At 48.3% G+C, this 22893-nt stretch overlaps 1 protein-coding gene across 2 annotated transcripts in view; it reads right to left on the bottom strand.

The window, feature by feature from the left end:
* Positions 1 to 78: 78 nt before the first annotated feature.
* Positions 79 to 22893, bottom strand: part of plekhh3 (pleckstrin homology, MyTH4 and FERM domain containing H3) — a 33775-nt gene continuing 10960 nt past the window's right edge. For both annotated transcript variants that reach the window (XM_072705106.1, XM_072705107.1), the window contains 11 exons: positions 18705 to 18793; positions 12436 to 12618; positions 11003 to 11160; positions 8668 to 8791; positions 7806 to 8103; positions 6332 to 6539; positions 5837 to 5973; positions 5007 to 5127; positions 4176 to 4655; positions 3899 to 4090; positions 79 to 2239 (listed from right to left, as the gene is read on the bottom strand). In XM_072705106.1, the coding sequence (XP_072561207.1) occupies positions 2105 to 2239; positions 3899 to 4090; positions 4176 to 4655; positions 5007 to 5127; positions 5837 to 5973; positions 6332 to 6539; positions 7806 to 8103; positions 8668 to 8791; positions 11003 to 11160; positions 12436 to 12618; positions 18705 to 18793 (2125 nt within the window). In that variant the 3' untranslated portion in view covers positions 79 to 2104. The remainder of the gene's footprint in view (positions 2240 to 3898; positions 4091 to 4175; positions 4656 to 5006; positions 5128 to 5836; positions 5974 to 6331; positions 6540 to 7805; positions 8104 to 8667; positions 8792 to 11002; positions 11161 to 12435; positions 12619 to 18704; positions 18794 to 22893) is intronic.

Below are 22893 nucleotides of genomic sequence, written 5' to 3'. Positions count from 1 at the left end.
GATGGTCGCATGGAGAGCAGCATCCACCAGAAATTTCAGTCAAGGCCCAAGTGTAATGAAAACATGGCTTCTACAGTGTATGAATAGTGTTGCTTTATTAAATACATACTAATCTCGCATTATTGCACATCCAAGTCACATGTATAAACAGCATACATCTACAGAAGTACCGTGCGGCATACAAACAGCATACAAAGTTACAGACAAAGCTAGCTGTCCTCCTGTCATACAGTTTAAAAAAATATGGCTTTCATAAGAGGAGCTGCCTGCAGCTGTAGCACAGTGTTTCCCAACCTGATCATCGGGGACCCCCAGACAGTGCATGTTTTTGCTCCCTGCCAAGCAGTCCATATTTTGCTAGGAGCTGGGAGGGAGCAAAAACATGGACTGTCTGAGGGTCCTTGAAGATTAGGCTGGGAAACAGTGCAGTAGGAGGCATAAACTTGGAGCATGACTGAGGAACGTGTTTGCTTTCTGACTTCCTGCCAGGGAAGGATTTGGTACGGAGGCCGGGTTTCGGCCGAAGGGTATGCGGGCTTTTAACGGCTGAATTGAGAGGGTGGGTGAGATGGGGCTATATCTGGCCAGTGCTGTGCTCTGCCATAAACTGGAGTGTCATTCGCTATTTCTCAAATGAAAGCGAGGACAAAATAAAGCCCATGAGAGTTTTACTGACACAAAAATGTTCTAAGGGCAGAGGGAAAACTGATTAGTTATCTCTCTGAACCAATCAGATAGTTGAGGAGGAGGGGTCCAAGCAACTAGAGGAAGTGCAAACAACCAATCAGATATCTTGGTCCTGCCTCCTATAGTTGCTTAGTCACACCTCTACAATCTTATTGTACAACCAATGTCTCTCAACCAATCATTTTTCTGTCTGCCCTCAGAACATTTTTTGTGTAAGTAAAACTCCCATGAGCCAAAACAAAGGTTGAAGGAAACCTGAATCATTTCTGTGTGAGATGGATACTTTAGGTAAGGGGAGGGGTTTAACTAAGCAAGGCACCAAATGTCCAGTGATGTCACTGAAGCTACAAATCTTGTCTCTCCTTGGTCCCCGGTATTAACCTGATGTATGTGAAGGCAAAGGGTGCATTTTCAGTTTGTCACCCGGAGACTGGAAAATGGCAGGAGTGACTGTTCCTGAACCATCCCAAGGAAAACAGCACCCAAAACTGCACCATGCTTGAATCCCGGAAAGCTGTGGATAAACTGAAACTAATCGAGGTTTGCATGAGAGGTTCTTAAGTAAGAAGTACAAAATCAATTATTATCAAAACTTTTTATTAAAAGGTAAAAATAAAATTAACGTCACAAAATGGCACCGTTTTCCTTAAATAAAGTATTTTTTAAAAGGGAAGCTATTCAGAAGATTAAGGTTTTTTGTGTTGAAGGGCATAGGTACAGTTATAGGGATCTTTACATGTAGGTGGTACAACATTCCTCTGATAGGTCGATTCTGAACCAGTGCTATTCAAGCCTGGGATGTATGTTCAGGGGCAGTGCAGATTTGAAGAAGTCCTAAACAATGACACCAAGTTTGACAGCAGACCGGAAATGGACACAGCGTTTACTCCTGACCACGGTCTGCGGTCAAGATGTAGATCTTCACAGAGCTTCTGATGAGCAGCGTAGGTGAGGGGACGTTAAGCTTTGGGAAAATAAAGAATATATCCTTTGGTATTCACACCCTTTCCTGAAGCAATATTAGCCATATATTCTGGTTCCAAAGGAATAATTTCTTCCTTTCAACCCACGCCAGTAGACTAGACTACTGGAAAAGTCTCTTTAGTCCCGTCGAAGAAAGCAGGATGACTTATTAAATCCGGCATGTGTATGTGTAAATTCTGGCGGGTTGACGCATCCACAGCTAGAGGAAATTGGAGCCTGGAGCTAAAAAGTCAAGTTTTTCTTCCCCATCCCTTTACGACTTACAAAGCCGGGGGCCAAGTGCCAAGTGGAGCAGAGCACCGGCACCATCCCCCGCCCTCCACAACGAAGCAGGACCGATGCTGAAGTTCTGCCCTGCAGACGGCCCCTGCACTTCACCTTCTCGGTCTGCTCATCTCGGCGCATGTGGCCAAAGGTCCAGGAGGCGTGAAAGTTAAAAGGTCAAGGACTCCTCTCTGCTGGCCGGAGAGATACAGAAGCCCCTATCGGTGTCCGCGTTGCTGGTGGGTGCCTGGTATCGCTGCGCAGCGCTGAGGTAGGCGTTCATGAGCTGCATGATCTCCGTCAGCTGTGAAAGGGAGGTCAGAGGTGAAGGAGTTAGACTGACTGCTGCAGTCTCATGATACGTCTCTGGTGGAGATCTCAAAACCAGATGCTGAGCACCTACTGTATTTAAGACCAATGCCTCAGGTCCTGAGCCTTGATTTTTGTGTACAGTATAACGAAAAGAGGTGGAATTTCAGGATGGATCGACGTCAGGTCAACGTCTCTTGCACAAGTACAGAGATTTTTTTTGGCTGGTGTCCAGGGTGGGCCAAAAGCTCATTTGATCTATATCCTATCTTGTTGGTTTCCAAGTCCTATTTTATGCGGCAGATTCTGTAGGGAGGTGAAGTGTAATTTACCTGCAGGGATCTGGAGAGGAGCCCCTGGGCTGCACATGTGGAAACAGACTGTGGGAACACAGATGGGCTCAGAGCAGAGGGCCCCCAAATTCGGTTTATATTACGGAGCGAAGAGATCTGGCCTCCAGTCATATTAGCCCCACAAACAATATGGTGGCCAGATTCTGCCAAAATGGGCAATGCAGCTCAGGGACCCCTGGCACCCCCCCCACAATGCCATCGACACCGTCCCTGAGTGAGCTGGCCCACGGTTCTCCCAGCTCCACTGCACCAGTAAACAGAAAGAGGCTTCTGCATCCCGTGATGTCACAGGGGCTGTCTTTGTTGGCCAGGGACACGGCTAGGACAATGTGTCCCTGTGCAGACGCTCTCCGTGTCGGCGAGAGCTTGCCAGCTCGATGCTCGTGGTGTAGACGGGAGAACAGAGGACGAGCCGTGACGACCCCAGCGGGCTCCTTCGCGCTGACGGACAGTAGTGTGCCAAAGTCTTAGGCAGTCAAAGAAAGTGATGTTTAAAAGATCTTCATGTTGGTGTAAAACTATGATGGGGTTGCCAGATAATCCACGCCAGGGAGGACATTTAGAGCTACTTCAAAATTTTACTAACTATTTTTAAAACGAAAAGGCTTCTGTGCTTGGCTAAATAGTGCTTTAACTGGTTTGTTACCTTAATTGAAAGATTCATCCATCTGTTTCACATTAACATCAGCAGCACATGCATGATTATAGGAGACTGACCAATCAGCACACATCAAGAACTCGGTGCTTAAGTGAAATCCAGGTCCTTTTAATTGACATAGTAGTTTACAAAGCCTGTCCTGGTTCAGTGTCTTCCCTGACATGGATTATCTGCTCACCCTAAACTATGATACCATGTCTGTCAAACGGTCAGCCATTTCAAATCCTCTCCTAATATCACCCTAGTATTTGCAGCGACCAACCAATACACCCATACATTTTTTTTGGACTAATCCACTACTCCACCTAGTTTGGGTAATTAATATCTCGTTAAGTTATTTAACTAATTAAGCCATTTAATTAATTGATCTGGTTGTGGAATGTAAGGAATACGCAGCACGGCTGAAGTGTGTCTGAGGAGATGTTTGTGCACTGAAGCTGTGTTCTTCTAGACGTCTGACATGATTATCAGTCATTTTTTGGAGAACAGAAAGAACGTTATTGTTATTTTTATTGCGGTCCTGCCTGAGGCTTTTGTACAGCACCGTAACTACGCACAAAACCGAAGAGCGAATTGGTTTGGTTTCTACACAGGATACAGAGATAAACTTGGACAAACTTGAATTGGACACGTTGGCCAGTACCTTGCTGGTTTCGAAGAGCAGATCCCGGTCACCAGCGGTGATCTTGAAGGTATTGCTGTCGAACACTCCATAGGAGCAGATCTGACCGTAGGGGAAGGACTCCAAGGCTTCGGCCTCCCCCTGCCTGTACAGCGAGATGCACTTGGCCGCCACCCCCAGCCATAGTTTCTGTGAGAAGCTGCCAGTGGAGCTCTGGAAAGAGGGAGAAAGGCAGACGTTGACGTCAGACTGGCCACAGATCAATGTCTAATGTGGTTAACGAGGTTTGTGCACTCACGATGTAGAAGTCCACCTCATAGAGGGTACAACCAAAGCCCGACCACTGCCTTGCGATGGTAAGGTAGGCCGCTATGCTCTCCCGCCTGCTGTAGCCCGCCAATCCCTTCCAGCGCTCCACGATGGCGCCCATCACGGCCGCCCCTTCCTCTTTCAGCCGACCGTGCAGCCGCAGGTCCTGCTCCACCCTCTGCTTGTGGGCCGCCGTGTGGCTCCACAGCGCCCCCGCCAGGAAGCCGCCAGCAAACCTCTGCGGACAGCCCATAGGCAGGTTGGGGCCTGTAGACGGGGTGCCTGGGGGGGGCTTGAGGGCCAGCAGGACCCGGGCCTCCACCACGTTGCCGGGGAAGACTTCGTCCAGTGGCGGGCAGGGCGAGTGGGTGCTGAAGTCCCCCATGAGGCACTGTAAGCGTAGGGCTGCCAGGTCCTGCAGATCCTCCTCGGAGGCAGGGAGCTGACCTCGCACCATCATCTCATGGCACTGGGGCGAACAGAGAACAAGGCTCCCACAACCGTATGCACGACGTTCGCTTCCACAAAGTCCGCTGCGGCCTTTATGAGCAGAGGAGCCATCAGAAGACATTGACCCAATTTACAAAAACACCTCGCTCTAACTTATTTTTTTAAATAGACCGTATTTCTGAAGAGAAAAAAAAAACATTCTGCAGACTTAGTTCGAAATGAGTGTTGATTGGGTGTTCACACCTATACCCACCGCCCTTGTGACTGATTATGAAACCCCCCTGGCATTATATGTAACCTTTTAAAAGGTTATACATTCAATCGAGTGACAGGCGCCCCACATCCAGCCTTTTTAGACGCTCTGTCTTACCTGCTCGAATAGGAATATGTACTCGATGCTGTCGACGGAAATGCTGTCAGCATCCAGGAGACAGTAGAGCTTGAAAGAGAGTCTCCACTGGCTTTCCGGGTCTGGATCTTTAGCGGCGAGGCTACGGGGAGGGGGTAGACATGTAAGGAAAATGCGGCGGGACAGGCAATGGTGGTGGGGCCAGCCTGATACTATTCGACTGGCCTGACCGCGGCTTTTGTCTGTTGACTGATGACTAACCACAATGCCTTTTGTTTGGCCGGTTGGCTCTACTACAGTGCCAGGTATTACACACCTTTCAAAAAGGGGGGGCGTGGGGAATAGTGATCCCATTGTTCTCGTCGCGCTTATCTCGCGGCAAATTAGCCCAACACCAAGCTGACGATTAAGGTGTCACTTGTGGTAGCTGGTCGCTAGGCACGTGCGCGCTAAGTAAACCAGGCCGCCAAAGTGACGGAACCTGTTTTACCGAGGTGAGCGTTCGGTGATTCAGAGGTGAGCATTCCGGAATTCTGGTTGGAAATATAGGGTGCAACTGCATCAATGGCACTGGCTTACAGCAACTGGGTGAAAGGATGTAGCATGTGACTGTAGTAACGTCAAATGTAAGACCTGAAATGACAATGATTCACTGAGATACGTCTTTCCAAGTTTCAAGTGCTTTCGTTTAGTATCGAGGTCTAAAATCGCTGCCACGATAGAGTCAACTAAGCAAATGAGTCCAACCATAATCTTAAGATTAACACTCTTTTCTGCAAAAAGAATCTTTGGATATTGTTAGATGCCACAATCCCAGCATGCATCAGCGGCCCACGGGGAGGGAAACTCACTTTTCAAACCTGGTCAGGATATCGGCGATGATGGTGCTGCCGCTGACGGCTCGCTCCTGGTGGGCGTTCTGCTCGAACAGGGCGAAGGTGTTTCGGCTGTCCTGCATGCCCAACTTCTCCGAGACCATCTTCACCAGCTGGGGGGGGGGTGGGGGGCACAGCACAGAGGAAGAACCATGGATGTGTGAAGTGGGACAACGAGGAAAGCGGGATCTTTGCGGCCTGGTGTGAGGGAGTAACTACGAAGAACCTTCCGGGAGCAGTTCATAGGGGAAGCAGGAGTATGAGTGAAAGGAGGAGTGAAGTCGCATCATTCAGTCTGTCAGTCGCCCCGAACCTTCTACTCAATTTTAGTTAGGATGTTTAACTACTAAGTTTGTTTATCTTGAATACCACTACACACCAGAGGTCTGATTTCAGCTACACACTCAATATTGCGACCTTCACCAACGCTGTCTCTTTGGAGCCCGATTGCCGACACCCCCAAGCTCTCACCTCGTCCGCTGTGGTGTGGGAGGTGATGGGCACCCTGCAGGACCCGGGACCGGGATAGTGAACCAGACACAGAATCTCCCGGCGAGCCATCAGCACCTGGATCTCCTCCCAGGACGGCACGCACTCCCGGCAGCGCGTCTTCTGCAATGCCTCCCAGATGAAGGACGCGTAATTGTCCATCTCTGTGTTCGGATTCTGGTTCCGAACCCTGGGGCCGGGATTTGGGAAGGGACTGGTTAGGTGGTTATGGGGAGAACCTTACCAAAGCAGAGTCAAAGTATCGTTCATTATCAACTTCAGATATATGATGCATTATACGCAGAGCTGAAATGTTGTTCTTGCTGGTCATAGTGCAAAGGAAAATAAATATAAATATTGTATAATTTATATAATAAATATACATGAAACAGACAGGACATTAAGACAGAGTTGTGAATCTAGAGCTGTTGCTCCTTATAATAGAGCCAGACTTAGGCAAGGCAAGTAGATTTGTACAGCGCAATTCAAAGTGCATTACAGAGGCATAGGCTTACGCTGGGGGGAGGGGGGCAAACTATTCAGCAGTTTGTGGGTTAACCAGTCGTACAAGGTAAATGAGAGTTAACTAAAACATTCTGAAATACCATGGAACCGAAACAGATTATCAGCAGGGAGGTCCCTCAGACCACCATGACACAAAGTCTATTTACGCTCTTCGCAGTAAAGTGAGCTTCTGAGCGTGTGTGGGACCCAAATGCTCCACATCATCACTCGTTTCTGTGGAAGGACAGAGGAAATTCCACTCAGTGTATCTGTATTGTTTGCGCCGTGCGTCCGGCCTTGGGGCATATCTACCCGGACCCTCCCTCGCCCCCCCGAGGGGGCCCGGCTCCGAACAGGAAGCAGTTTCGTGCCGGAGGTATAAGTGGCGCCCCTGCTGTCCTGGTGCAGGGGTACAGAATGACTTTCGCAAGTTGCAGCGCTCCACCAAAAAGGGGGGGGTTCACACTTAGCTGCTCTTCTTCGCCCACCTGTCTGCCTACACCCTCTGCCCCGGGGATCCGCTGCCTTTCCTCCACACAGCTGTGGGAGCAGAACAATCGCCTCTCTTTGGGCCCTTTGAATCTCACAATGTCCAACATTCCATAGGCTGGCTTCTGTCCCTCCCAGGACTATAGACAGCGGCTCACGTGTATCTCATGACATGGGGTGTGAACTTAAAGCAGGTCACCCCTTTTGTTTCAGGTCTTTGGCCGTGAAGCACATGCTGAGAAAGCGAGCCAGAGGTGGGAGCGAATGAAGCCTCACTGAATGACTACAGGGCCGGGCAGTCATGCGAGGTACCTCCTGATAAACTGATAGGAGGCAATTATAGCAGAGCTCCTTCTTATGGATTGTTGGAGGCAGGTTACAAAAGCCTGGCCTTTCAGCCAACGTGGCACCCCCCCCGAGGGCACGGCGGGGTTGAAGCGCGGGGGACGAGTCTGCCGCTCACCTTTTAAGGTGGAATCGCAGGTACTTCAGCACGGCTGGTCCCGGCAGGAAGGTGCAGCTCATGCAGGTCAGCAGCTGCCAGTAGCGCAGCTGGCGGGGCACGCAGGCGCAGGCCGCCCCACTGGTCTGCTTCACCAGCTGGCAGTAGACCTCGTCCCGCAGCGGCCGCAGGTCCAGGCACGTCTGCAGCACGCCCTGGATAAGAGGCACGGCCTCGGCCGCCGTCTCCAGCTGCTGAAGGCAGTTGAAGAGGCGCACGGCCTCTTCGCGCACTGTGCCGTAGCCCTTGCCGGCGTGTTCTGGAACGGCAAGGGTGGTGGTGGGGGGGGTCAGCTCAAAATTCACTTACACAATGCAGCAACCTATTAATAATCCCGATAGATCGATAGATAGATCGATAAAGACATGTTGACCGACAGAGACAGATACTTTGTTAATCCTGAAGGAAATTGCAGATCGGTCATCTTTCTACATTAAGATTACAGAAGCAGCAAAGTGTGCTGGAGTTTTTTTTCCTTTCCTTTTATAATTATACATCCTGCTCTCGTTTAGTGCCGACAGCAATAAAGCGATGACCGATCTCATTCGGGTGTGGTGACAGCAGGAGCCGAGCGCCGAGTTAATTCTGTGGGGCACCAGAAAGCGCGAACGCTGAAACTCAAGCCTCCGGTCACACGCGGGCCTCTCCCCGATCGGGACACATTTAGCGGGCTGGCACGCGTCCCTCCATTTAGACACGGGCCCTAGCGGGCCAGCACCGCCGCGGGCGTCCTGGCGCGGCAATATGGGAGCGCGCGTGAGGTCACGCCCGTGGAAATAGCCGTGTGTATTCTGAGAGGGCGGCGGCGTGCAGGTCGACTCACGGACGTGGTCCGAGCTGCCGTAGGGGAAGGGGAGCAGCGGGGCGTAGAGGGGGCTCTGGGTGTAACTCAGGATGGGATTGTGCTTGTAAATGTGCTCCACCACCTCCAGGTTGAACCTGTTCTCCTGTGTGGGCAGAGGGTTCGACGAGAAGTCAAAAGAAGAGGGGCAGAGCGTCCAACCTTCGGACAAGTCGTACTTACGAACATACTGCCATGATGCCTGTTATATTAAACATTCAGGTTAAATACAGTGGCTCATAATAAATGCACACAGATCTTCGTGAAAACATTCCACAACTTCAGGGGTTTATCGGCTTGTGGTGCAGTACAGCACTGCATGTAGCTACTTCAGTTATTACTGTATTATTATTATCATTATTGCATATAGTATTACTATTGTCCTGACTTACCTACAAATTCAACTTAAAGTTTCGTTTGTAACCTGCGGACTGCCTGTAATTTCATTTGCTCATTTTCTTTTACTTACAAGTGAGGCAAGTAGCAGATTGCAAACATAATTACTGCACTAATGTTTAATGTAAACGTTATTTATTCTACTCTATTGTGTTAATACTTCGTGTGATGCTTGCACTAGGAGAGCCAATGACCTCATTTCGTTGCACATGCACAATGACGACAAATTTGACATTGATGCCCACCCGCCCCACCCGCACCCCCACCTCCGGTGACTGCCCAGACGTCAGACGGAGCCATTCCGACGGACAGCGGAGGAAGGGCTCATCCTTTAAAAAGCCGAAGCTGTTCGTTTAACCGCGACAGGAAGCGACAAAGGACTGGCTAGGCTCCTGCACCTTGGCACAGTCACCTGCTCCATCACGCGCCGTCGCCCAGCTCCGCTATTACGTTACACCTTCGGCTGGTGAGACACGGCCGGCCAGGGCAGGAATTTAAATTTATGTCGGCTATTTCCTTACCCCGGCATGGGGGAAAGGCATTTGAGTTTGACATTAACCTTGCACGCCGGGAGGAGCTCAGTGGCGGGCTTTAAATCGGCTTGCCAGCTCATCTCACTTCATATGTCAAAAGCCAGAAACGGGGCAAGAAATTTCCCTTTTTTTTGTTTTACTGATGAAACCGGCTTTTGATTTACCGCAGCCCAGTCCGAGTAGACAACATGTATGACAGCTGGACGATTGTGCTTGAGAGCACAGCACGCAGAGGCTATAAGCCTAACTGTGCACTTCTGTGGCAGCAAATTTCATCCCCATTCATAATTAGCCACATATTCTGTGCCCTGTGTTGCTTGGGAAAGTCCCCTGTGTCCCCAACCAGGATGAGGAAGATGGCTGGCTGGCAACTCAATTGTTCCCAAATCGCTGCATTAGTGTGTGCAGCCCCAATGAAAGGGAAGCTAACATGATTACACTTCATCACCCTGAAATAAATGTAGTGTTTCCCAATATCTTAAATTCAATGTCCTTGATCCAGTGTAATTCCCTTAGTAGAAAGGGGAAATTTGGGAAACTACCCTATAGCTCATGAGGGCTGTTTTCTCTCACAGTTAACCCCCCCCCCCCCACACACACACACAGCCTGGCAGCCCAGTCTGAGCATCAGCCCCCATAGCCACAGGGATTTCTGACTGCAAACCTGGCCACCAAATCTGAGCATCACCCCCACAGCCACGGGGATTTCTGACTGCAAACCTGGCAGCCCAGTCTGAGAATCAGCCCCCACAGCCACGGGGATTTCTGACTGCAAACCTGGCAGCCCAGTCTGAGAATCAGCCCCCACAGCCACGGGGATTTCTGACTGCAAATCTGGCAGCCCAGTCTTAGCATCAATATGGCTTCTGCATACAATAGAACCTTTCTGCTCAGAAGGTCTCGTTTCAGGCTCATCAAACCCCAAACCAAGGCTTGGGGGGTGGGGGGACACTCGGGTTTGCCCTGCTTACGCACTGCTGGGTTACTCTAAATACCCTGTGGATCATGTAAGCAAGACGCCTCGTTAAAAAGGGGTTAAGCGCTGTGCCCTGGCTGAAGCCTCCAGTTGTGGAGATGCCACTCACCCCCACCCTACCGAATATGATCACACTTTAAAAATAGCGTGTGTCTGGCCCCCGCGGAGCCCAATCCGTCCCTAGATGAGGCGCGTTTTCCTAGGGGCGGGCCGCGGCCGCAGCACCCACGCTGCGAAGCACCCTGATCCTCCAGAACGACGACGTGAGGTCATTCACCGGGAAATGGCCAAGTGATGAGAAGCCTGAACTTGCGTCGGCTCTCGCGGATGAGCTGGGAGGGTGGGGACATGCAGTCTCATATAACTGGGCTTGGTTCTTTTTTTTGGGGGGGGGGGAGGGGGGGGGGCTCACCTCGAGGTCCCTGATGAGAACCTGGGTAGGAGTCTCCACTGGGGCTTTGCTGTCGATGACCTTCTGAATGGCGCAGGCCCAGTGCACCGCTTCGTTAAAGTGCTTGGTGTAGAGCCGATAGCAGTGCTTACGCCCATAGACTGTGAAGCTCCAGTACCCTGGGGGGGGGGGGGGGGAAAGGCAAAGAGAGGAACAGGATCAGGACGCAGTAAAGCTTGGTCCACCTTACAGACCTTGGGCGAGAGGCCTTTACGCATCAAGCAGCGCTAATACACGTTAGCCGCGACAAAATTTGAGCTGACAGATTTACTACAGGAGGAGCAGCAGTCTTACAATGTGGCAAAGCCCCCCCCCCCCCCCCCCGCAAAAGCCCCCCCCCCCCGCTCCGCTCAGGGATGGAAACGTGACTCATGGCCAAGCTCCTGTCTGCACATGTGGCCCCCAGTTTCCTGGGCTGTCCCACTTGCTGCCGTCAGTCTTACCGGCAAACGTGGATCACCGGCATCTGGAGGTGCCGTAAGCGACAGCCACGCATAGTCAGGCGCCGACTTCGTAATGGAGAGATGAGGAGGGGACGGGGGGGGGGGGGACGGGGGGGGGAGGGGACGGGGGGGGGAGGGGACGGGGGGGGGAGGGGACGGGGGGGGGGACGGGGCTTTTGACAGGGACCTTCTTTCAAAGTGCTGACACAGGGTTTCTCCAAACCACAAACGCTTACATTCCATGAATTCCTCCTAAACTGCTGCTCTTATGTCGCACTTCTGGCCCTTATTAGGTCTTATTTGTTAACGGTTGTTGTGCAGCTCCTGCTCACACTGGCTGCATTTACGCCTGTCGATGTACGATCTGCCTCGCGGACACCTGCTATGTATGCCAAGTGTCCGCTGTGTATGTACGAGGAAGCATACGTGCGGAAGGAGATGTAGCTGCTTGATGAGACGTCAAAATACAAAAAAAAAAAAAAATTGATTTTAAGAGGTTTGACTTTGAATTGTTAAAGTAAACATTACTGAGTGTCGGCACGTGCGGCTGCAGAAGCCTCTCGGTACAGCCAGCCTGCGGGACACAGCCGCACACGTCGCTCACGCCCAGGGCCACCGTACAGAAGCCAGGATGCACGGAGAGCACGCTCACACGTATTCTGCTTTCTCGCTTGAAATTGATTATTACGAAATGAATATTACGATAATATGTGTAAACGGGGGATCCCCGTGAGGTCATCCTCATTCCACTGCTGACTTGTCAAGGACACACGGCAGGAGCCAAACTGGCTTTCTGTGACACAAATAGGGTTGAGGTCACTGTTTCAGAAGTCCAAAGGAATTGGGCTTCCCCCATGCCCCTCCGGAGACCGGCCCACGTGCCCTCCACAATCCCGGCCCAAAGAAACGGCGCCGGAGAACATTCCAGCCACGTGCATTGGCGGCCCTCACCCGTTTCCTTGTACGTCTGCTTGTCGGGCCAGGCGACGGAGCAGAGGCTGGTGAGGACCAGGGTGCCGAGCCGGCGGGCACCCTTCTCCGAGCTGCTGTAGCAGTCCAGCGAGTCGTGGGTCAGGACGAACCAGTGCCGGCGCTGCCTGATCCAGCTCCCCGGTGCCTCCCGGTACAGCCAGCCTGCGGGACACAGCCACACACGCTCACGCCTGGGGCCACTGTACAGAAGCCCGGGGCCACAGAGAGCACACTCACACGTATTCTGCTGTCTCGCTTGAAATTCAACAAAACAAACTTCATCAAATGAATAATACGGATCAACAGAGTACTAAAGAGCCTTTGTTCAATTAACTTTGAGTTCACAGTGCATATCTCAAGTTTAGAGCTCAACAATGGCTAACCTCTTACAGATAATGCAGCTGGGCCCTGGTAATGTTTAGTTTCTGATAATAAAAAATGTAAATCAGATCATACCTGATAAACACGATTCTGTTAGTCAAGTTTATCTATTACTAGCTTGCAAGAGTGGCTATGTTTGGTTTTGTGTCATAACATTTTAACATGACTGCTAAAAAAATAAGAAATTTGAAATCTGGCGAGTGTGGCGAGTTCATTTTGATTAGTAGAAGTGTGATTATACGAGTGCTGTGATTTCAGGGCCTTTTGCCTGGCACTGTAATAAGGAACGCAGCAGATGCAAAGGTCATTACGACGCATGAGAGCGTGTTTAAAAATAAATACCACCAGCATATAGGCAGGAGTGCCACTAATTACAGCTTTAAACCCCCAAAAAAACGCTGATTTAGCAGAAGGCCCTCATGTAACTTAAGTTTAGTTAACACCACAACATTTATATTTGAGTCAGGGCAGCAGACTCTATAAACAATCCAATCCCGTCACCAACTATAGAAAAAAAGAAGCACGATTCTAGCCGTTTTACACGTAGTTTTCAATAATACAGAATGCAGAAAAATCTTGGATCCAAGTTAAAAAATAAACAAACAGCAGAGTTGCTGCTACATCAATTTATCGCTACATGTAACAAATGACCCCGATTTAGCATCTGCATGCTGTACATTTCCCTTCGCCAGAGGGGAGAACAGCTGGGAAGCCAATTACAGTGAAAGGTCAAAGATCACTGTGGCTGCTCGGGGATTGGCTGGCGGTGGGCCGGCGCTGTTTTGTCTGCCAGCCCAATCACGCCTTTATGGGAAAAGCAATTGGCTGGATGAGAATGACTGCATGTGGGACCAGACATTGTGTCCTCTACTGTCAAATGTGTACAAGATTACAACCCAGGTTGAATAATAGAGGCAAGGGGGCAGTCTAGTTTTAAGCTGCAACATCAATTAATCAATTATCTGTTGAACAGTAAGTGTATTATGTACTTCATTGTACATTCATACAAATTGCTTTACCATTATAGCATATTCCAATGAAACAATTTTACCATCACTAACACGTTTCGTTAAATGTTTAATCCCTTTTGTGCGATTCATCCAATCAAGAGGGCAAACGACAAGTGAGCGAATCTAACATCTAGGTCTACTGCTGCCAAACTCCAAACGGTTCTGCCTCTGCTCTTCCTTGTTCGGTACTCACAAGGCATTTCAGAGAGCGTTTGTTTAGCACCGTCTGGGGACCGCAGAACCGAAGAACCATAAGCGACAAAATATAGGCCTGCGAGTAACCAGAACGGCTGCTAGATTCTTACATTTACTTCAGTCTTTCGATGATAAAAAAAGGAGGGAATCCTATTATTTCCACCACAGCTTGGTGGACATTTGAGTTATTTGGATTCTGCAAAGACATAAAGCTATGGCAGCCAAATCAATGTGAGCCTTTTAGAGACAGGAATTGTTAAAGTTGGTGCCCCATGTCTGAACATAATCAGGAACATTACTGTATCCCTGAAACTGGTCAAGGGCAAGCAACATTAAAAATGCTGAATGTAATGTACAAATGGCTGACTTCCTTCCTAGTTCCAATAATCAAAGAACGATTGTTAGGCCTTTCTCCAGTGGGGCAGGCAAATCGTGAGATTAGGTGCTTAGCTTTTAAAAGCCTGCTTAGGGACCACTAACGCGTCTAAGATGATTCTCAGTGAAATCGCTGATTCGATATTTGTTAATGTTTTCATCATTCGAGAGGCAGATGCTCTCACGCACGACAGATAAGTGGTCATATATTGAAAATTCATCTGCGGCTGAAATCCGGCACTTAAGAGAAGGACCCCGGGTTCATGATGTTCGAGCTCCAGGCCACGCGGCCGACTCGCGAGTGGATGGGGAGGCCTGGCGGAGCAAGAGCTGAACTGGGCCAAGGCGGCGTCTTTGTCCATCGTTGCCGCAGCGCACTGTGGTGGCCGCTTGCCGTTAGTCGGCAGGTCAGCTCATTTCCTGCAGGGCCTGGCCGGAAATCCCATGAAAATCACCAGGTGGCCACAGAAAGGGATGGTGAAAATGATCCGGCAAAGTCACGGATCCCTCTCGGGAACACGATCAGTCGGATGGCCCCCTCGTGATTGATTTTAAAGCACAGGCTCGAAAGTTTTATCTTGCTTAGCGAAACATTATCCGTCTCTGAGTTTTTCCAAGACGCTTTACCATCACTGAACAATGACCGAACAGAAATGCCCTTAAAAATACAATATATTGATCTAAAAAAATGCACTCGTTTAGGGGAGGGGATCTCAATGGTTGGTCTGGCAAACACCGTCAATTTATAAGCAAGCATTCGGTGAAAGACTGAATGCTTATTATAGCATTTTATTTGACGAATGATAACAGAAATGTGCAAATATAAAGTAGATAGAAATCGCATGGATGTGAATTTAACAAGTCAATGGATGAAATGTCTTGCAGACAAGTGAAAGTAAAATTAAGGCCCTCGGCCATCTGTGTGTCTCATCAGATGACCTCATCTGTGTCATCTGTGTCACACTGGCATTGAACAATGGCATTAACGAGTAAAATGTTGCTTCTTTCCATTTTGGGGAAACGCTTGGGACACCACGTTCCTTCCAAGTGGTTTCTACGGGCATCAGTTACATAGATCCGCTTGCCGCTTACAGTAATGTTGTGAAGCACATCCGTAAATACTGAAACATAAGGCAGCAGTAAATGATAGGAATCCTTAGTCTCAGTGTCCTAAAGCGAAACAATCTGCCAGTCATCTTCTTCCTTCCTTTATGTAAATTTAGCTTTATGGTTGGTGATAAATATTCCACTATAACTGAGATGCACATTAAATTGTGGGTGAGTGATACAGATGGATTCATATTTCTAATTTCACTGGTGATTATCTGGTTGTTTTGCTTGTCAGGATTGACTGAGTGGAAAGAACTTGTTCTAGCTTTGACAGGAAATCTTAGTGGCTCCTGACTTTAAACTCGGGATTGGAGTTTTGGACTAAGTGTGGTGCTCAGGGATTTGAACCCATCACGTGTTTGCACGTGTTTCACAGTTCCGTTCACCAGGCAGCGCAGTTCCCCTTTCGCTGCAAGCTTCAAAGATGATGTGAACTGGTGACATGTCTATTGTATGTGTGATTGTACGTCTGTGTGACTGTTTTGTGATGAACTGTTGCGTTCTACCATAGTCTTGCTGGCTTTGGATCACTGAAACCTTAAATCAAGCTATTCAGCACAGATGGATAGACTAAGACTTTGAAACCTTTATCATATCTTTGAAGTACAAGGAAAAGATCTTTGAAAAACAGGAACAGTTACAGGAAAGGAGAGTTGCCCATGTAATCTTCAATATTTATATTATTTATCTGATTACACCATATGTGTCCTCCATAAAAAAATATGATGTTTATCAAGGTAACTGTTGACTAGGCAACCATTTTGGAGGGTTTCTGAATTGTAGAATCGGTCGAGGATGTTTGCAGGGTTTCTGTCGCTGCAGAGCTATGTCGTTGATAGCCATGAGAATTCTGTGGTTTCCTGATTTCACGTGTTAAAACTGGAACAGACTAAATGACGGTTTGTTTTCAAGCATATAACAGTGGAACTGGTAGAGTGACAGGATTAACTGGTTGAGGTCTTCATGAGAAAATTACACACATGAATTTTTGGAACATTTTTCAAGTTTTTTTTGGTAAAACTTTCTATGCCTATGAGTAACTACAAACACATTCATAACATTATAATGCTTTATGAATGCATTATAAATATGGCTATTAATATGTAATGCTTTATTAATTCATATACCTACAGTTATAATGCATTATGAAGGTATCTATAATTATTATTATTATATAGATGACAGAATATTATAATGATTGGACAGCTTAAAGGGTTACTTTTTTCTATACAAATCAGGTAGGCATCTTTTGTCTGACTTCATATTTTGGGGTACTAAAAATGGGAAAATAAATGGGAGAATGAGGTTCTGAGGTACCTAGCATGTACAAGGTCACTGCTTTGTGACAGTTTTTCATTATTGCACTCGGTGTTAATTAATTGCACAGCCTTTAACAACTGGTGTTTATGACAGTGGTAAGGTTACACTGATGATGTTACACTGTTGCCAGCAGCTCTTCCCCAGCGCCCGTGACAGAGGTAGACAGAGCCCAGCTGCCTTGAGTGAGGGTCTGCAGGCTCTCTTTACCCTCCGCCTGTGTCCCATCTTACTGCCCACTAATGCCTCCTGAGGGAGTCTGGGCTGGCGATTAATTAGTTTCACTTGTGACCTCTGACCTCAGCATACCCTCCCTGACATGAAGCTCAACTTGTTTGCCCATTTCTGGAAATGCAGCTGCAGTTGTGAGTTTTCCACTGTTTTTCCATGACTGGCCTTCATCAAAACAGCCCCATACCGTAGGGGGGGGGTTGTGTGTGTCCAACGACAATGCTTTCGTTCAGCAGTCCATGCAAAAGTTATTTATCACCCGGGAAAACAAATGTATGTTCCCCAGAACTAAGATTAACCATATATTAATCATTATGACACAGCACATTCTGCATTTTACACGAAAGCAGTAGCACATCTTATTACACCGGACATCTTACTATATATAGCAAATTAAGTCTATTCGTCATGCTCTGGTTTAGCAAATTGCCCTTGGGATTTTGACAAATGGAAGATATGGAATTTTGAAGAGTCCTCTAGAACTTTAAAACTGAAACGTTACACACATGGCAGGCCACAAAAGTCATGCCAGTGCCCTTCTGATTGCTTCTTTGGTTGAGGACAAATAGGGGAAACGTAGGCATATAGAAGTATTTCCATTGAGCACTTATTAAAAGGTCAGGAAGGCATGTGGCTTTGCCACCCTGGGCTGCTCGTGTGAACAATAAAACTGCGGTGATGTTTACGAAACCGGCCCGCAAGACAGATAGGCCATTAGATCAGCAAGGCTGTAACTTTCAGAGCGATTAGCGGATGTTTGAATCAAGGAGACGGGTTGCCGACAAGTCTGTCCATCACACCGGCCACCCTCATGAAGAGTCTAGACATGGCTGAGGATGGAATGCACTCTCGTCCCCTATTGGACCACTTTTAGAGTCGGCTGCTGGCTAGCAACGGCAAGCGAGACTCTGTGGGGTCTGTCACATTTAGCATTTGGGCAAAGGTCCAGAACCAGACATAACTCATTTGGAGGAGACGGGGCATTATAATCGTTAAATGGCAGCTAGTTGCTAAAGAACCAATGGAAATCTCACGTGTGGAAAGAAATTCACTTACACAGCATTTACATTACAGAGGAAAATATAGCATTATGTGTTGTCTACAAAGAGTGGTTTACAGTTTACACAATAGCAATATAAATGTAATATAAATGATCATCATGAAATCAACAGTGAACAATTCATTATTTACACACACACACACACACACACACACACACACGCACAACCTGTACTCATATCTCTGAGGGGCCCATCCATTCATTTCTATGAATAAAACCCTAATCCAAACAATGACAACCTTAACCCCTACCCAGCCCTAACCTTAACCATAAACAACCAAACAAAATACAAGACTTGTGGCATTTTTAGTTTTTTGATTGCAGTCACAGGTTATTATAAAATTGAATTGCCCCTTGTGTGGACCGAAAAAATGCCCCCCACAATGTTAAAATAACAGGTTTTTGGCACATTGTGGAGACATTTGGTCCCCACAATGTAATGTATCCCTGGACCACATACACACACAGACAAGAAGAATATGTAAAGATTTTATCTATATGGACCAAAGTATTTTTATGGTACGTGAAAATAACGTGTCTTTTACGACAAAGCGATGAACTGGCCATACCTTTGACAACCTGCTCCGGATCATTCTCCAGGCCCATCTTGCACTTCTCGATGATCAGACTTAACATCTCCTCTTGAACATCTGACCGGCTGTGAGAGGAGACACAAGTTTAATCCCCACGGAAACCCTCAGCCTCTGATCTGAACAACCCCCCCCCCCCAAATCAGACTCTGCTGGCCACTCACGCAGAAAGTACTGTACACGCTTGGCCCTGCTTTATCTGTTTGGCTGCCAATGGGTATGAACCTAAAATAACCGTGAAATGTAGACTCAGGGCGACTACCCTCCAATGAACGCGCAAAGAAAACAGAGGGCATTTTCTGTCTTGTTTTGACTGTAAGAAAGAAGAAGAAAACAAAACACCCAGGTGAAAAGAATTCAGCAGTATGGAAATTTGTTTTCTCTTTATTATTATCAAGAAAAATCTGTCAGTAACATCAGAGAACGTTTTGAAATAATTTTAAACAGCACGGCGTTGTTGTTTTGGTTTCTTTGCCCTCCTCTTTCAACAGGCCACGGTGATGGTGAGGGCCGCGATACACTCTACGGGCTTTACGAGTTAACGGCAGACACCACAACGTCTGAAAGCTAGACCAAACAGCAGCCCATTGTGGCGTGGCGAACGATGCTGTCAGCTCCCCACGGAAACAATCTTGGGTTTGTGGCTCTTCACAAAGGAGAAAAAAGAAAAAAGACAGAAACAAAGGAAGGACTTCATTCTACCCAACCTTACATTGGACATGTTTATCCTGACGAAGTAATCTTTTGATGCCGGTGGTCTGGAAGAAGCTGCTCCTTACTGTAATCCACGTTCCATTAGCATCCCTATGAAGGTAGCTGGTCATTTGCTCAAATGATTATTTGTTTATCTTCTCATCTAAACTTCCTTCCACCGATTCCAGGAGACGAGGGCAAGCTTTCTGACCATTTCCACTGGCCGCAGCTGTTTGAATTTACGTATTTACTCATCTGCTGCACCCTGCGTTCGAGACGTCCCTCCCTTGGGAAGGTCAAGCCACGGGATATGGACAAGTAAACCAAGCCTATGCAGCCGGCTACTCGGATCCAGCCAGCCACTTCGGCTGAGCTCGCTTTGTGTTTTCGTTCAGTCATTCGGCTCTCGTGCCATAGTACGGCACAGTACAGCGGTTATCCTGAAACTCGCAGCCTTTAATCCAAGAACATTATAGGTCTTAAGCTGGGACAGTTTCACATTATCGATGAATCCAGACCATTGAATAATTACAGCGGCTAAGTGGTCATAAAAAGGGTCTGAGGAACCAGCTGGCATGTGTGTGTGTGTGTGTGTCTGTGTGTGTGTGTCTGTGTGTGCGTGTCTGTGTGTCTGTGTGTGCAGCACCAGCAGCGCCCTGCGGATTTGCGCCAGCCTCTAATTAAAGCAGCTACGCAGACGGCCAGGGCCCAGCACTCGCAGGCATCACGGCAGGGAAACGCTACACGGGAGCTCTGATGACGCCACGCGGAGCCCCGCCAGAGGACTGCCGGGGACCCTTGCATCACGCGGGGTGGCACGCACACACTCCAAGTGTGTCCGACGTGGTACGGTGCCCATTCCAGCTACCCTCCTGAGCTATTTCCCCGATGTTCTCAGTAGTGCATCCCTGAAGCAGCGTCTGGGTAGCTTTGGTGGGGGGTGGGGGGGGGATTACTTAAAGATTGTCAGATCTCCCTCACCAAAAACTCTTCTTCTCAGGCTTGTGGGGAGTTATCTGCTGTACTTCAGGGGGGTCTGGTTCAAGGACGGGGTGGGGGGGGGGGGTTAATCTGTACCACCAATCCATATAAATGATGCCAGCTGGCCCCAACGGTTGTTAATCCTAAAAGGCAATCTACACATACATTTTTATATATATGAGAGAGAGAGAGAGAGAGAGAGAGAGAGAGAGAGAGAGAGAGAGAGAGAGAGAGAGAGAGAGAGAGAGAGAGAGAGAGAGAGAGAGAGAGAGAGAGAGAGAGAGAGAGAGAGAGAGAGAGAGAGAGAGAGAGAGAGGTCGCAAAGTCATATGGCTATTTATACACAGACACAAACAAAAATGGATCCTCTGTAGGCATCCACATGAAGGGGCAGACAGGGGTAATATATTTCATGCCAGACAGAGAAAATCTACAGCTACAGTCTGGCGGGCAGTGAGAATCTACAGTCACATTCCACCACTGGTGCTGTGCATCCAGCGTCTGATTCTAGCCCTGACTCACGCTGACTAATAAAACTGGTACAGGCAGGTCGCGAAGGGCTTTCCCCTTCTTTTGTTTTAGAAATTCCCTTGTCAGCACTTTAACGTCGTTACCTAACAAGAGAGGTCAGACCAGTGGAGATCTAAGGAATATGGCCCATGCAAGATGGGGTCCCAGCTGACCTTTCAGTACTTTCCTGTCCACATCTGAACGAAACTTGATTGAAACCGCGAAGGAGCAGGAGTCGATATGCTATTTTTCCCCCAGAAAGGTCATGGGAACAATATGCAATTGTGTGAATTGTGGACAGGAGCGAAACTAAACGTATACAAAAATATTAACTCTTGCAGCGAGAAATGAGATGCCTGGTGCCATGCAAGTCCAGCTTATTTTGTGATGTTACGCAATGTGTCAGATAAACAGCACTTTGTATCAATCTACCGTGTGACGTATAAAAAGCTAACAACCGGGAGCTAATCGTGCAATATTTAGGGAGCCATCTTGGAAAGTCATATTCCAGAAGGAAAACAAATTGAGGTGGACCGCCGGCTAGAACAACACCACTAAGGTCATGGCGGAGGCCTCACGGGTAACGGGGAAGTGAGTTTCAAGTAGGGGGGCGGTGTAAAACCTCAGTACAGCCTCAGTACAGCCTCACAAACGAGGCTCCCGGACTGCCCCGGCTGTTCTGTGCCTCCTTTTCCTTGCTGTGACCGAGGGGCTGAGCAGGAGCTTCCTGTTAGTGGTGCACAGGAAACAGTTTTACACAGGGATTAAATTATAAAAGGCCGACAGAAAAGTCGTAGCTATGGCCCAGAGGCTAATGCCTCTGTTAGCTGTACAGCTAATGCCTCTGTTAGCTGTACAGCTAATGCCTCTGTTAGCTGTACAGCTAATGCCTCTGTTAGCTGTACAGCTAATGCCTGCTTTACAGAGAGACACTCAAGGCTGTATTACAGGTACCTCCATGGAACACTACTGCTGATGTTACACCACCTTCCACTATCACTGGTGCCGATTCCTCCTTTCTAGAATCAGCACCCCCCTGTCCATGGCTGCCCCATTTCATTAAGCGTCTAACAATCAAGGCAAACATGTTTTCCCTCTTTAGGCTCTTTTTCTTTTTAATTTTAGCACTACAACAAATATGCATTTAATTCGAGTTGTTCCACTCCAATACTCCGGTAAATTTGTTTTGCGAAGGCACGAGCTCCTCAGTGCTCGGTTGCTAGATGCTAATCACCAATGGGGGGGGGGGGGGGGGAAACAGCATTAAATTCCAAGCACGTTAATCTAATTGGAGAAAGCGGGGGCTGGGGAATTTAGGGAAGGGGGAAAAAAAATGAATAATGCGGTTTGTTTACGGAAGTGAGGCGGACCAAGCTCTGCGGCCCAGATGTGAGCGTCACGCCGTGGAGCCTTGCCACGCTAACTACATCCATCTGGGGGCCCGAAACAGAAAACCGAGCGAGTGGGCACGCGGCGCGCTGTGACGTGTGAACGAAAGCAAACACGCATTCCCCGAAAAGGGAGCAGATCTCCTCTGAGGCAAATGATGGGAAGAACATTCACCGATCTCCCTTACTTTCAGTTCTGTTTAATCTAGAAAGTCGAGGCGAAAAGGTCAGCTATTACACCAACAAGCATTGTGAAGTCACACGTGCTAAATGTACCACAAAGTCGAATCCACGGGCCTCCACATCTGGGACTGGCTTCAAACAATGCGCATCAGGCCAGTCTGACCGATTAGATGTTTCCACATGGCCTATCCTCAGAGCTTTCAGCTTTCGGCCAGCGCTGGCCTTGAGTGCGACTAGGTCAATCACAATGACTCTTTGAAAGCTCTCTGTCTGATGTTAGCGGCGTGGCTCCACCCTGCACACACCCACGAAGAATCTGAGCGATGTCACGTCTCCATTTCCTGTTCATATACTAAGAGCGGGGACTTGATGTGCGGTGACACGACTAGGATTATCCGTCTACATTTCCAGGG

The sequence above is a fragment of the Paramormyrops kingsleyae genome, chromosome 22 (assembly GCF_048594095.1).
Source record: "Paramormyrops kingsleyae isolate MSU_618 chromosome 22, PKINGS_0.4, whole genome shotgun sequence".
NCBI lineage: Eukaryota > Metazoa > Chordata > Actinopteri > Osteoglossiformes > Mormyridae > Paramormyrops > Paramormyrops kingsleyae.
This window is presented reverse-complemented; position numbering and strand designations above follow the sequence as displayed.